Source organism: Phlebotomus papatasi, chromosome 2, assembly GCF_024763615.1.
Source record: "Phlebotomus papatasi isolate M1 chromosome 2, Ppap_2.1, whole genome shotgun sequence".
Classification (NCBI taxonomy): domain Eukaryota; kingdom Metazoa; phylum Arthropoda; class Insecta; order Diptera; family Psychodidae; genus Phlebotomus; species Phlebotomus papatasi.
The window spans coordinates 16,344,443-16,359,289 of NC_077223.1; the positions used below are offsets into that span (position 1 = coordinate 16,344,443).

Sequence of the window (14,847 nt, forward strand, 5' to 3'; positions counted from 1 at the left end):
TGTTTTTCATTAAAGCGAAAATTATTATTCATTGGTATTGTCAGAAAAATTATTTAAATTTTTGGGCTATTTTTGTCCCTATGGTTCATAGAGGCGTAAAATACACCGAATCAGACTCTGTTGGACTTTCCAAGGATAGATGGAAGACTTATCATTGATTATAATTCCCAGTTTAATTTTATTGTTGATTTTCAGTTCGTAAGAAATGTCTCGTCGTTAAAGGGTTACATTGGGTTGGTTTCACGCGCTACACGTATTTGATCATTTTGATTTTAAGACTATACTTCACAGGATCATTTTGAATTGTTTTTCCAACTGAGATAACAGACTTTTGAGGAATGAAAAATGATAAATTTTGGCAAATTCATCAACAAAAATAATTATGATGATGATAAAGATAATAATTTGCCAAAACTTGATCATTTTTGATGACTCAAAAGTGCCTCATTTGGAAAAATAATTCAAAATTGTCAAATACGGGAAATCAACCTAATGTAATCCGGTTAGGTTATGCTATTTGAAAGGCAAATACAAATTAAATAAAAAGTTTTTATACGAAATAAAATGAGTAAATGATAAATAATGTACATAAATAAGATATACGCAATATAGGCAACCAATGTATTGTATTGTATTGTATTTTATTACGAACATGTGTCTTTACATTAACCCCCCCAATACCAAGCGTCCGCCGCCGTCTCAACCTTGATGACCAGTCTCAAATGTCTTGAAGGCAGCCAATTTAAATTTTTTTAAATCTTAAGTTTCGAAACACGGAGCAAATTCATATATAATAAGTTGATTCCCTATCTTTTTGTCTCCAAAAATATCTACTCGGCTTTTCATTTTTTATTTCAGGAATTCAACTTGTTCTAAGAAGAAATTGGGGTGGAATAATTACTTTTCGATACTATCGAATTGATAGTATCGATAAATCTGTATCTGCTAGATTTAGTGAATGCCGGATTTTTAAACATTTCATTAGATCATTTTTTGTACCATCTTTAAAAGAATGTGAAGGCTAATAAATATTAATTTATATTATTTACAAAAAAAAAACTATCATTTCAATTTTTCAAAAATCGACAGTCGATACTATCGAAAAGAAGTTATCATGTTACCGCAAATTTAAAAGACTAAAATACGTAAGAGTTTTGATGTTTTAATTTAATTAAATCTTTGTTATTAAGGTAACTGAAGCGTGTATCGACTATGAAGATAGCACCGTCACCCCAAAATATATATATATTTTTTTAATTATTCATCGCTTTTAACGCTTTTATTTTTTGCAACATGTGTTCCATTGGAGTCTAATGAAAGATATTTGTTTTGTGACTATTAAATTATTACAGTGAATGGATCTAATATAATTTTTATTAGATATACAATTGGAAAGAATTATTTGGTAGACGAAGGGGAGACCGGGGCAAAATTTGTCAAAACGAAAAATTCAATATTCACTCTTTTCTAAAATAAAAGAGACTGATGCTTGAAATTTTTATTATATAGCCTTCATGAACCTTCTTAAACTTACAAAGTTTCAAGGGATTCGTAGAAGGATTATGTAAAATAAAAAATAATGAAATTTTGAGCCCTATTTTTTGGAATGTTTGGCTCACAGAAAATATCAATACTGATTAGCTCAATTTAAGCACATTTCTCGTTAAAATAGAGAAAAAATATCTTCGACAAAGTTGTAGAGGAATAAATTCCTCTACAATAACTTCCTCCGTATTCATTAAAATATTTCGTCAGATAAATCAGCATTTGTCGAATTTAAAATATATACATATTTGAAATGTGCGTAATTTGTTTATTAAACTAACCTGAGAAAAGAAGCTTTTGTAACTCAAATAAATCTATTTATATAATATTTATCATAGGGTCTTTGGTCAAGTTCAGGCAAATTTCTATATAAAAATATTATATTTCTAATTAGCATGTGCCGTAACTTATTTATCTCACTTGTTTTTCTTGTAATTTTCAGCAAAATTGTAATTATTTCTCAATGAGGCGTTACTTACTTTTCCAACTATACAAAGACAGTGTACATTGAGCTTCGATCTTTTTCTTAATCATTTATACTTAATTATTTATTTGAGTCCGCAATTGACTCTCATGGTGTTCTTGTGCTCTGAACCTTCACTGAGAAAAAAAAGAGGGTGCGATTAACTTTTTTTCCTCATAACTTTAACACTTCTTAGGTGTAAAAATATATCAACATTTTTTAATGTTAATTTTACACATTTTTAAGAGTAAAAATAACATGAAAAAGGGTAACTTTAACTCCTAATACACCTAAAAAGGATAATATTTACACCGATTTCGGATCAATACTGCAGGGTAAAATTAACATTTCCGGAATATTATTTTAACTTTTTCAGATTTCTCTCAGTGTTGTAAAGTGGTTATATTGAAAATTCCCTGTCACACGATTTATCCTTATTTATCTGCATACTTGAAGGAGGAGACAAACATCTCCGAAATGTCGTATAAAGTAGAAAGTCAATAAGTCCAAACTCAGGTCATTATTTGCGTTAAAATCGTCGCCAATTAGAACTAACTGACCGTACTAGTCCAATTATTCATACTCTTTTGTTATAAATAATTTATTAGAGTTATGCCCGAGATACACTTACGACTTAAGCCGAGAGACGGCTTAATGTAACTAACTCCTGACTAATCCGTAATTTTAGTTTAAGCTGAGAAACGGTTTAGTTAGTGGGAAACTGATGGGGTTTCCGCCGTTTACTTGTGGAGGCTGTTGTTAAGACGGCGGGGGTCGCCGCTTGAGTACCAGCGTCAGAGTATTGGCGGGTTGTGGGTTTAGTGGTATGGGGCGCATTGGCCTCGAGTGTTAAAAATAAATAAATAACAAAAAATGTAACCTAATCATTATTTTGATTATAATTACGTTAAGCTGTCTTTCGGCTTAAGTCGGAAGTTATTATTATTAATTATTAATCGTATCGGGAAATTATCTGTTACAATTCAATCATGTTGTTGTATATCCCGTGTTGGAAGAATCTGCTGATCGTAGATCGTCCAGGAACGCATTCCACGTAGTGTGGACGCTTCTTCCATATTCTCGGAGTTTTTGGGCACAGGCGGTGTATTTTTATTACGTTATATTACAGTGAAACTGTCTTTTTGTAGACATTCAGATCTTTGCACCGTGCAGGACTCGAACTCACAACACTGTGAGTCAAGCCGGGGATCGATCCGCCCAAGAGCCAACGGTCTTGCCTATTGCGCCACCGAAATCCTCAGTCGGAAGTGTGTCTAATGCCCTAGACATACTTACAACTTAAGCCGAGAGACGACTTAGCTGTCTATACATTAGGAGAAAATTTCATCAATATTTGCAATAAATATTTAATATTGATGAAAATTGCCTACACATTAGCAAAACATATGGACATGAATTTGGATTATTGAAGAAAATTTGTCTAATGTGGAGGCAATTTCTTCAATATTCGTTTCAATATGGATGACTTTTCTTCCATATTGTCTTTCAATATTGTTTACCCCTACACATTGAGACAAATATCATCAATATTATTCTTCCATAATATTATTGAAGTGGAATATGGAAGAAATGGTCGATATCAAGTTCATTAGATATTTTCTTCAATATATTAATTTTCGTTTTCACGCAAATTCGAAATTTTGTGTTGCAGAATATTCGAAAAATGTTATTTGTCGATTTTGGTGCAAGTTGAAAAAGAAAAAAAGTGTGTTTCAGGGAATGTGACTTCCTAGTGGAATTCACCCCAGTTTTGGTGAAAGTTTTTGTTCAGATATAAATTGGGGGTAAATTGAGCATCTGGACATGGATTGAGGCTTCTGAGACAAAGCAGATCTCAATCCCAGCATCCAGCTGGAGAACAGATCAAGGTAAGGAATTGAATTGGGATGCAAGTGAGACATTCTATTGCATTAGCAGGTCCCGTGAGTTTTTTAGTTGGAACACAACCTGTGGATCTCTTCAATATAAACCTGAACACTGGCTGACAGACAAGGAAAATATCAAGGAATAGATAAGGCGCGAGATCTTATCAAGCGAAGAGACTGGGAGCCACAGTTGAAGTGACACAATATTGGAAAAAAGAAAGAGATTTTTGTTTATTTTTTTGTTAATTTTATTTTTTTAATAAAAAAATTTTAAATAAAAAAGTCTTCACAATTTTATACATACAATAATTTTTTGTTTCTCTGAGATTTTTCTGTACTTCTGGAGCAGAGTCGTATCCATAATCTGTCTGCAACTCCCTTCTGTGAATCTCTGAAAGAGCTGCTGAGTGTATCCATGAACCTTTGGGCAGCAGAAGCACTTACAAGTCGAACAGTCCCTGCTTGTGAATATATATAATCCAACAGCCGGATATGAGGGTCCCTCAACTTCTAAATGAAGAGAATATTTATTGGATGTGGAACTAAAGACATCCGGATGTATTTAAACCACCAACTGTTGGATCCTGCATCCCACTGGCACTTTCTACAGTGTTATCAGGGACAACTTCGCAGTCTTTGCATCATCAGGGTGATCAAGGATAACTTCTCAGCCGAGGCTGGACTCACAGCAGCCACATGTCCCTCAGCTGCCTCATCAGGAAAAAACTTCGCGTTTTTTCATCATCAGGACGATGTGGGCTAACTTCTCAGCCGACACTGGACTCGCAGCATCCACCCGTCCGGCTCCGGCAGCTGCTGTCAGATTGTTACAATCTTCGGTTTTCAGCACTTCAATACCTCCATCGAGGAAACTGAGCATAGCTAGTAAATCCCTCAGTCAGCGATTCAAACTGCTGCACCACTTCTCTAGAACGACAAACACATCACACTGATGCTTTTCACTCTTGTGAATTACAGAATTTTCCTGCTGCTGTACACTTTTCAGAAATTTATTTTGAGCAAAGTTTGAGGTTATGTTTTATGAATGAATGAATGAAATTTTATTGTATAGCAGCCAAAATCGGCTTAATATACATGTACATTTTGGGTTTACAATATGTGTCAAATATTTCATGTTTGAATATAACGTATTATAGCGATTATAGCTAACAATTCTGATAATTTTCTGTTTTTACAAAGACTCATTATAAATTTCTTTCTTTTCCTTTCTCCTTTGTGATTAGTCTCCAAGAAAAAGCCATTGTGGATCTTCTCCGAAATGCGGGCCCTGCATTTCTTCGAGCCTCCCTTAAGCTTAATTCTCTGTGCAGCCTCCATAAAAAGATGCGCCTCACGTCATCGATTGGGAGTTGACCATTCTGTCCTTTGTTCTCAATTTTAATTAGGGAGAAAAAAAAGCAGCTCTCTCATCCAATCAGCTATCCGTGTACCGTTGGTTATATTGTTCGAATCCATCTACCCTATTGGTGTTTCCTCTTTATCTCTTGAATTTTTTATTTTTGCACTGTATTCTGGATTTTAACTATAATTCACAATTGATTTTTGATAAATCATTTTATCAGTAAACTATTAAACTTTATCACTGAACTAAACAGTACATTTTGGAGGTATTACCCCCTCCCAGGGATTCACTATCTCTTGGTCCCATAAAATAAAGGAATGGGTTCAATCCTATTCTACCAGGATGCCACATACCGCCGATAATGCGGTAGAAATTGGTATCCTTGGTGGCACTTGAACTTGTTCTTACTTTTATCTTGATTTTACGGAGGTAACACCCCCTCCCCGAGGTGAGGAGTCCAAAGACCGCTCCCCTGGCCGAGGAGCACAGCCCGCTCCCCTAGGCGACCTCTCTGCTCGACGTCGAGCGAGAGAATGGTTATGTTTTATGTCTCGAAGTTCTGAAAAACTTTATTGTCATCCGGATATGTGTCGGATCATTTTGGAAATTGGAATATGGTATTAAATAACTCTACAGTGATGCACAAGAGGTTTACTACCAATAATTAAAAAAAACGAGTGAAAACTTCTAGTAAAACTTGGTTGAATTCCACTACAAAAAACATCTCTCGAAAACACTTCTCCTTGGCACTTTTGGACAATTTTCCACTAATATTCACTAAACACTATCTCAATGAACTTCAACAAACACTTTCCACGCTTTTCCAGCAGCCAAATAATAAATTTTCACGAAAAATAATCTCAAGCCGCAAGAAAACTTGAGAGATGACACGAACTGTCAATATTGAAACGTATTAGTTCCTGTGTGGAGGCATTTTCTTCAATAATTCTCTTCAATAATTGAAGCTTTTTATCAATAGTATTATTGAAGGGCCACTCATCCATATTTTTCCTAATGTATAGACAGCTTTAGTGGAAAATGATGGAAATGCACTTTAACCATTATTTCTAATATAATTACGCTAAGTCGTCTCTCGGCTAATCCTCAGGTCTGTCAAGGCCCTAAGACATTACTGACAAAAAAGATTCTCGATATTTTGATTTTTTTTATACCAAGTAAGCAACAAGTCGTCCACTGGCTAAGCTTTTTTCAAACAATTTCATAAAGTATTATGGAAACACAAATTCATCATTAGTATAGGAAAAGCCGTATACATTTCTAAAATAAAGATTTACATATTTATGAGAAAATATAGAAAGCTTGACTGGAAAAAGTTACATTACTGAGAATTGAATATTTAAATGGAAATATAAATGAAATGCGTCCCATGTGTAAAATATTTTCTACGAAATGGGCTTTTAATCAGAATAATTGAGGGAATTTTATCCAGAAGATTATGCCTGAAATGAAAATATATATTTACCAAGTGGGATTTTTTTTCTATACCTATGCTTTTGTATGATTACAAATAAATATCCTTATGGCAATTGGTAATTAATAAAATGAATAGTGAAATATATTAATTTTCTTGTTAATTATTAAATTTTTTATGTTCATGGGGAGTTTTTTCCAATGAAAAATAATAATATTGAAACAGAATGTTTTTTTCATCTTTATGGTAATTGGCTTTAAAGTAGAAATATTGGAAATGTTTTTTTTTAATTTCATCCCAGATTCGATTTTATAATTGAACAAAACGGAAGAAAATTAACAAAAAATTATTGTGAGGTTTAAATTAAAAATTTTACATACTTTCCTGTAAAAGATGTAGTCATAAAAATTCTGATAAAAATATTGTGTGGGGTTTATAAAAAAAACACCTAAATAATTCAAAAGTATAATAAATAGAATGAATATTATTTTACGCCTGTTATTAAATTGATATGAATATTTATACCTCATTTGAATAACAAAATGGAGTATTCTTCTATCTGAATTTTATTTCAATTATATTTCTGTTTTTATTTGCTGAAAATGAGGCTGAATGTATTTTTTTTTATTAAGTGCTTGTATTTCCCGGGTTATATCCTGAAGCCAAATTGTGGCAGATGAAAGAGGAAATTGAAAAATTGCGAAAATTGCCCTGTAATAGAGTCAGTTGTGCAGTATTGCATGTAATAATGATGTGCATCGTTTTATTTGCATATTTGATTGCGCAACTTGATGATGTTATTTTAGTTGATCCATTATAGAGGACTTTTTGTGGGTTGTTGATGACTGGCTATTAAGTAATGCATTGCTAATAGAAAATTGTAAAAATTGCCATATTAAATTTCTCTTTAACTCACCGTGAGGTTGTTATCAGCAAAATCTAACCAGGTTAGGGCTACTAGTCCCGAGAAAGCATCCACGTCCACATCTTTGATGACATTTTCGTCTAGTTCGAGATCTGTGAGGTGTCTCAGGCCCATGAAGCTTTCATTGCGGACGGATTCTACGAAATTCCGGGTAAGATCGAGCCGTCTGAGTTGATGGCAATAGACTAGGTTACTTGTGGGCACCTCTAAGAGTTGATTGTTTTCCAGTATCAGCACTTCCAAGGCTCCTAATGACCGGAATGTTGTATCTTCGAAGCTGATAATCCGATTATTGGTAAGATCGAGCTCTACCAGTGAGATAAGATCCACCATGGCTCCACTGTGAATGCCCTCGATGAAGTTATCACTCAAATTTAGCGCTCTGAGACGCTTGAGGCCTCTAAAGGCATCCTTGCCCAATGTTGACACAAGATTTCGACTCAAGTCCAACTCCCGAAGATCATTCTGATACTCAAAATTCTTCCCACCTAGTGACTCTATTCGATTTTGTGAGAGATCTAGGGCTTCTAGTCTTGTGTAGAAGGACAATGTGTAATGCACACTTGTGATGAGATTCATTGCCAGATTGATAGACTTAACGTCAGGATTTAGTTGAATTGGCACAACTTCAAGTCCAGCTCCAATACAGGATGCCCGTAGATTTTTGTCACCGTCGCAGGTGCACTTGGAGGGACAGAAAGCCATCCCGGATTGCAGGAAGAGAATGAAGCTTAAGAGTCTCAGGGGGATTTTCATGTTTGTCATTGTTGAAGCAGTCAAAAAGTATCCTCAAAAGCTCTATCAAATCCTCCACGACAATCCAACGATGTTCAACAGCTGGTGAAATGTTTCGTGATCACGGAAGCTTTCCACATCTCTGCAGAGAGAATGAGACCAAAAAAAAAAGGTCAGAGAAAATCGCAAAGAGTGGTAATTAGGAGGTGAATTTTATTAGAGCGCAAAATTGTCACAGTCGAGTTGGGGGATTTCTATTTAGATGGGGTGATATTAGAGAAAATTGTGTGCTTAATCCTATGCTACTTTTTATCCCCTGGGCTTTTACCTTTACTACTTGTCTTTCTCAATAAAACACAAACATACGCTTGACCTGACATCCAAACGTTCTGTGGAAAAATGGGGAAAAAACGTGCCTGAAAAAAAAGCTCAGCTTTTGTCCGTCTTTTTCTGCACTTTCTGTAGGAGAGGACCTTTCGACTGGGGACTGAGGGGTGAGATGAAAAATTTACCCTCACTTTGACTCTAAACTCCATTGGCTTTGTGCATAAAGCACTGACTCAGAGATGCATTGCACTTTGAGAAATTTATGTTGATCCTGGATTTTTAATACCTTTTTCCCATTAGAGCTTTTTTTTTAGAAGAGGTAAGCTCAGGCACTTAATAATACAAATTGTGTTAAAATAATAAATAGTTCTAAAGGAGTAGTTTGTAATTTTTCATTTATTAGCAATTTTTTAATTTAGATTTGTGGTTAATAAGTGAATAATACGAGCAACACGAAATAAGGATTGAGTTTACACTAAACTTAACAATCATTGTAACCTTGACACGATACGCGTTCTTCACTTTATAAAGAGTATAGATAATTAGGAATATTACAAAAATTTTTCAATAGCTTATAACAAAAATAATAAATATGAAAAAAAAACAGTACAAATAGGGTCGAAGGAACACCTCTTCGACCCCATTAGGGAACCCCTATTGACACTTTTGTCAAAATCTTAAAATTTACTTAAAGTATCTAATAAAATGTAAATAATATGATGTTTTTTTCCTTAGTCTACGTTTTCTGATAAGGATAGGTGTTCAAATTTCGTATTCCAATTGGTACAGAGTGGGGTCTCAGTAAGTCCTGACACGTGTTCTTAAAGTGTCAATCAGGGGGTGACATTAGCTCAGAAAAATGCGACCAGTTTTAGTGTAAATTTTTCCCATTTTTCGTACACATTTCACGAGATATCTCCGAAACTACGTACGTTGCCAATTTGGGATTTTCGGTTGCCCATTCCATATTAAATTGGCTTTTATTTCGTATTTGTATTTTTTGCTAATTCATTCCACAATGACAGAAAACACCGAATAAACTCCAAAGTTTTTTTCGGCACGCTAGAAACATACGGGAAACATAGGAAACGTCATGCCCCTGGTGTCAATAGGTGTTCCTTTCACTCTAGTCAACTTTTAGATTTATTTCACTAAAATTACGATGAAACCGTTTTTAATTGCAAAATGAAATGAAATTGTTTAAAAATCAAGATTTATCTTAAAATTTAAAATGTATTTAGAGAGCTTTAAGGCGTAAATTTTAAGTCTGATATTTCACTAAAATTACGATGTAACCATTTTTTAATTGCAAAATAAAATGCAAGTGTTTAAAAATCAAGATTTATCTAAAAATTTAAAATGTATTTAGAGAGCTTTATGGCGTAAACTACTACGAGTTTAGAGACAAAAGTATACAAAAAAAGGTTTCGCTTAATTAATGAAAAAAATCGGTATATAAAGTTTTGGGATTTTCAGAGTTTTTGTCTGAGATTTTGGACTCTTCAAATCAGCTCATATTTACATATTTAATTCATTTGATAAATATGCTCCACAAACGGATGGACTATGTAAAACCGATAGAAGTAACGGATAAAAGTGATTAGCATTCATAGAAAAGAATAATTTGGTAATATTTTTGGTAAATGTTTGTGATTTACCACCAGAGCCTTACAAAATGCTCGTAAATCGTATAACCCACAAGAAAGTTCATAAAAGTTCGTAACCCGATTACTTGACAAGCATTTTTTGTCTTTTTTTTTTACAAACGTTCGTAAATTTTTGTTTGTCTGTCAGAATTTTACGAACACGTGACCAAATTTTGCGAACATTCTTTATGTGTTCATGCACTGAGAAAAAACGGAGGTCCGATTAACTTTTTTTTCCTCATAACTTTAACACTTTTTAGGTGTAAAAATATATCAACATTTTTTAATGTTTATTTTACATCTTTTTTAAGGGTAAAATTAACATGAAAAAGGGTAACTTTAACCCCTAATAAACCTAAAAAGCATAATATTTACACCGATTTCGGATCAATACTGCAGGGTAAAATAAACATTCCCGGAATGTTATTTTAACTTTTTGGATTTCTCTCAGTGTGAACATTTACTAACAAATTTATGTTTATAAAATGTTTGTGAAAGAACAGAAAATACTCGTCAAGTGTTCGTGTTACAAACAATGGTTGTCAAAAATGTAAATTTTCACGAAATCTTTTGTGGGTTATATGATTTACGAACATTTTAAACTTCCCAGTAGGAATTCACAAACATATTTACCAACTACTTGAAAAAATATATTTGTCTGTGCATAAATAAATAAATAATTGGTTTAATGGATTACAGCTTTTTCGAGAAAATCCAGAATGGTATGCCTGTGTCAAATTGTTGTTTAAAATTCTTCGAAGACCTCAAGTGACTATCTATAATTGTCTGGCTTTCAGTTTGTGAGGACAGGCCGACAGAAAAGACTCCGCGTATATTTAGAAAGTCATATCCACATTGTTCCTTCACTGAGAGAAATCCGAAAAAGTTAAAATAACATTCCGGAAATGTTAATTTTACCCTGCAGTATTGATCCAAAATCGGTGTAAATATTACCCTTTTTTGGAGTATTGGGGGTTAAAGTTACCCTTTTTCATGTTAATTTTACCCTAAAAGGGGTGTAAAACTAACATTAAAAAATGTTGATATATTTTTACACCTAAAAAGTGTTAAAGTTATGAGGAAAAAAAGTTAATCGCACCCCCGTTTTTTCTCAGTGTTCTTTTTTCTACAGTTTGAATGACAGTATCTGGAGTTTAATATAGATTTTATTAAACTCTGACATATAACACGTGTTAGACTTTAACACGTACACAAAAGAAATTATTCTAAAGTCTAACATTACTCCAGTATGTTCTACATCAGCATACGGCATTTAAAAATAAAATATTTAATATAGAGTTTTAAGTCTATTATCAAGACCCAAACATGTGTGACAATAACACTTATTTCAAAGCTTATCGCTTTTTAAATCTGTCTCTCAGTGCGCAGTTAAAAGCTTATTCCCAACATTAAGATTTCGCTGAGTGCAAACTCTGGATCAAATAAATTCACTGACAGAGTGCATTTGGAGGATTTCTTTTTGCCATAGAGCCACCATCAACATCATTTACTTGGGCATCGAGCGTGTCTCTCAGCATGTCCTGTGTGAAAAGCTCTAACCAGGGGAGGATGGCAAAAGTTCAACGAAGCACGAACCACAGAAAGTCGAGTGTATTTGCTGCCAAGTCGCCCATTTGCGTCAACCCATTGCACTTAATTTATGTGAGACTGGGCGCCTGTGAGCCCCAGAAAAAGCCCCCATGATCTCACAAAAGCTCCCAGTGCAAATTGACCACTCTTTGTCAGCCTAAAACCTAAATACCCCTTCACACACAAACCACTTTGGATGATGAGGATAGCTTTTCTGTTTGAGCATCGTTAAACTGTCAACATTTTAATTTCATCTCGAAAGTTTAAAACATTCTTTTTATATATCTCTTCGAGATCTGAGCTTTTTTTCCCCACTTTTGCAGCTTATAGTGCTTTCACCATTGGATGTTTTCTTTTTTACTAAAGAAGTGTTTTCTATTTTATGCACGTTTTCCGTGCAAGTAATTTTCTTCTCGCTCGCTTGGAGGTTGGTCTGGGGTTAAAAGAATATTCTTAGTAATGAAAATAGTTGAAAATTCTTTTGTGGCAACTTTTCACTGAGATTTTCGCTTAGTTTGCTGAATTTCTCGCTTTTCTTGCATGAGTGAATCTCAATGGAAGGTAAAACAATAGGAACTATATACTAAATAGGAAGGATGATTGTTTTCATATTGATTTTAAGTCCAAATTCTGCAGATAAAGAAGAACAAAGGTACTTCTTTGAACTCACGTGGCGTAAAGACAAAAAGCTCTTATTAATCTATCCAATTATTTGCAAAAAAGGAACAATAATCTGTTGAAAAGTCATATTTTCTCAAAAGTTTATTTTAAAGAAATCAAACAGATTCACCATCATGAATATTTATGGAAAAAAAATGTTTTTGTTTTATCACAGGAATAAAAGTATTTGGCTGAAAAACGAAACAATATGTGTGCTTTACAAAAGCTCGCATTTTTTTCCAACCAATGTAAATAGAAATTCACATTTTAAATTGCATTTAGTACACAAAAGAGAAAAACAGTTGTGGTTGGGGGGAAAAAGCTCAACGAGAAAGAATTAATCACTTTTTTCCCAATATTTCCGCCTGGCCTCAAAACAATCGGATTGAATAACAACAAAAAAACCAAGCTCAATTTTCAATTTAACCCCATGGGGGCCGAGGGTGCAGTTTAAGCTGGACGATGGAGTATTTAATGTTTAGAGAATGCAATTAAAAGGGAGTAATTAATTTTATAGAATTCAGCTAGAAACTATCAAGGGCTGCAATGCAGGAAGTTTCATTGTGCAAATTGCAAAGAGATTCAAACCATATGCAAGTGCAGCGGTTAGGTTAAAAATGCAAGAATTATACTATGTTATCTATCAGACAATTGAAAGGGAATATATAGCTATTGTAATCAAAATATTGAATAATATTTTTTCTAACAGATATGCCATATGATACTTTGTCAAAAATTGCAATATTGAAATATTTATATAATTGAGATTATTCAATTCAATTTTTTTTGTTAAGATCGTTAATTTCCAAGCCAATACCTTGAGAATGTAGCACTGTAAAATTTTTTAGCAAAATGAAATTTGATAAAAAGCTTCTAGCATTCTTTCACAATTTCTAGAAAAAAAGTCTGCACCCTTTCTCCATGAGAATTATCAAACAATTTTAAGACATTTTACATTAAATATCCCACCCCCTTCCTTACACTCTATAATTTATCCGAATTTACATCTTTTATATTATATTTCGACTTTTTTCTTGAATAATTTTCTATGCATAGGGTAAATTAAGCTAATTCAAAACCTGCTCCAAATGGAGATTTCTCGCTACTCCAAATGGAAACGTCATTGTTTTCATGATAAATAAAGTACTAAATTATATTTTTTACACCACAGTTTCATTATTTAGTTAATTTTGCTCCAAATAGAGTGAAAATCCATTCATATTCACAAATTTTAATTTGTTAATTTCTTACAAAAATTAAAAGTGTACCATTTCACCATCGAATTTTTCATCGACCGACCATGTTTTCTAATGAAAAATACAATGAGGTGACTGTTATTCATTTCGTTTAACATTTATGTCATATTTCTGGCTATTTTTTCGTTAAATTAAGTGCTAACTTTTATTGTTAACGGTACGTGACTTTTTCAAATGAAATAATTACCTATTTCGTCAAAAAAGAAAGGTTTTTTTTCAAGTGCTTCTGCATTATCGACTGTTTCTGTGTTGATTCCTGTCACGACTATTTTCCCCAGTCCTCACTGTGTTCTAAAACAATCGTTTTAAGAACCAATAAGGACCAACAAAAAGAAGAAGATAAAAGTATCGTGTACTGCTGCCGCTTCTGCATAGTCGAATATTTTTTGTGTTAGTTCTTGTCATGACGCTTTCCTTAGCCCTGGTCGTTTTCAAAATAACCAAATAATTGTGACAGAAACCAAGAGGGAGAAAAGAAGTGTCTGTAAATGCTTCAATAGGAAACCCCGGAAATTTGATTTTTTTGGAGAGATTTTCTTATTGTTTTAGATGGAAAAGGAGAGAGGACAAGGAATAAGAACAAATCCTGCACTCAAGAGCAACTCAACAAGGTTTTGGAAGCCTTTCGTCGCGGTTTCAGTTACACCGTTTGTCTCAAATTAGAAACTTTCCCTTGTCTCTATTTGGATCCATTTGTTTCCAATAGAAGCATTTTACGCTCGCGTATTTTTCTTGTATTTAAGAAGTTTTCAAATTATATCTAAAGAATTTTCACTAAATAGTAACATTCCGGAAGAGTCAAGGAGCAAATTTATGTAATTCTCTTCAGAAAAAAATATAAACTTAATGTGTTGAATCTTCTGTCAAAGTTAAAGCGTCTGGAAATGGTTTTGAATTAGGACATTTACCCTAGTGCATACCTAAGAAGCATTTCCTTCTCCAATTCTCTAACAAAGGCATTTTACAACACAAATTGGATTAATTTTATAAATTAATATTTATCTGAAATTTTGTTCAAT

At 33.5% G+C, this 14,847-nt stretch overlaps 1 protein-coding gene across 1 annotated transcript in view; it reads right to left on the reverse strand.

Annotated features, from left to right (window-relative positions):
- Positions 1–14,847, reverse strand: part of LOC129802802 (protein slit) — a 133,215-nt gene that overhangs the window by 13,064 nt on the left and 105,304 nt on the right. Inside the window, exon 3 of the mRNA XM_055848903.1 lies at positions 7,606–8,491. Coding sequence (XP_055704878.1) covers positions 7,606–8,379 — 774 coding nt within the window. The 5' untranslated portion in view covers positions 8,380–8,491. The remainder of the gene's footprint in view (positions 1–7,605; positions 8,492–14,847) is intronic.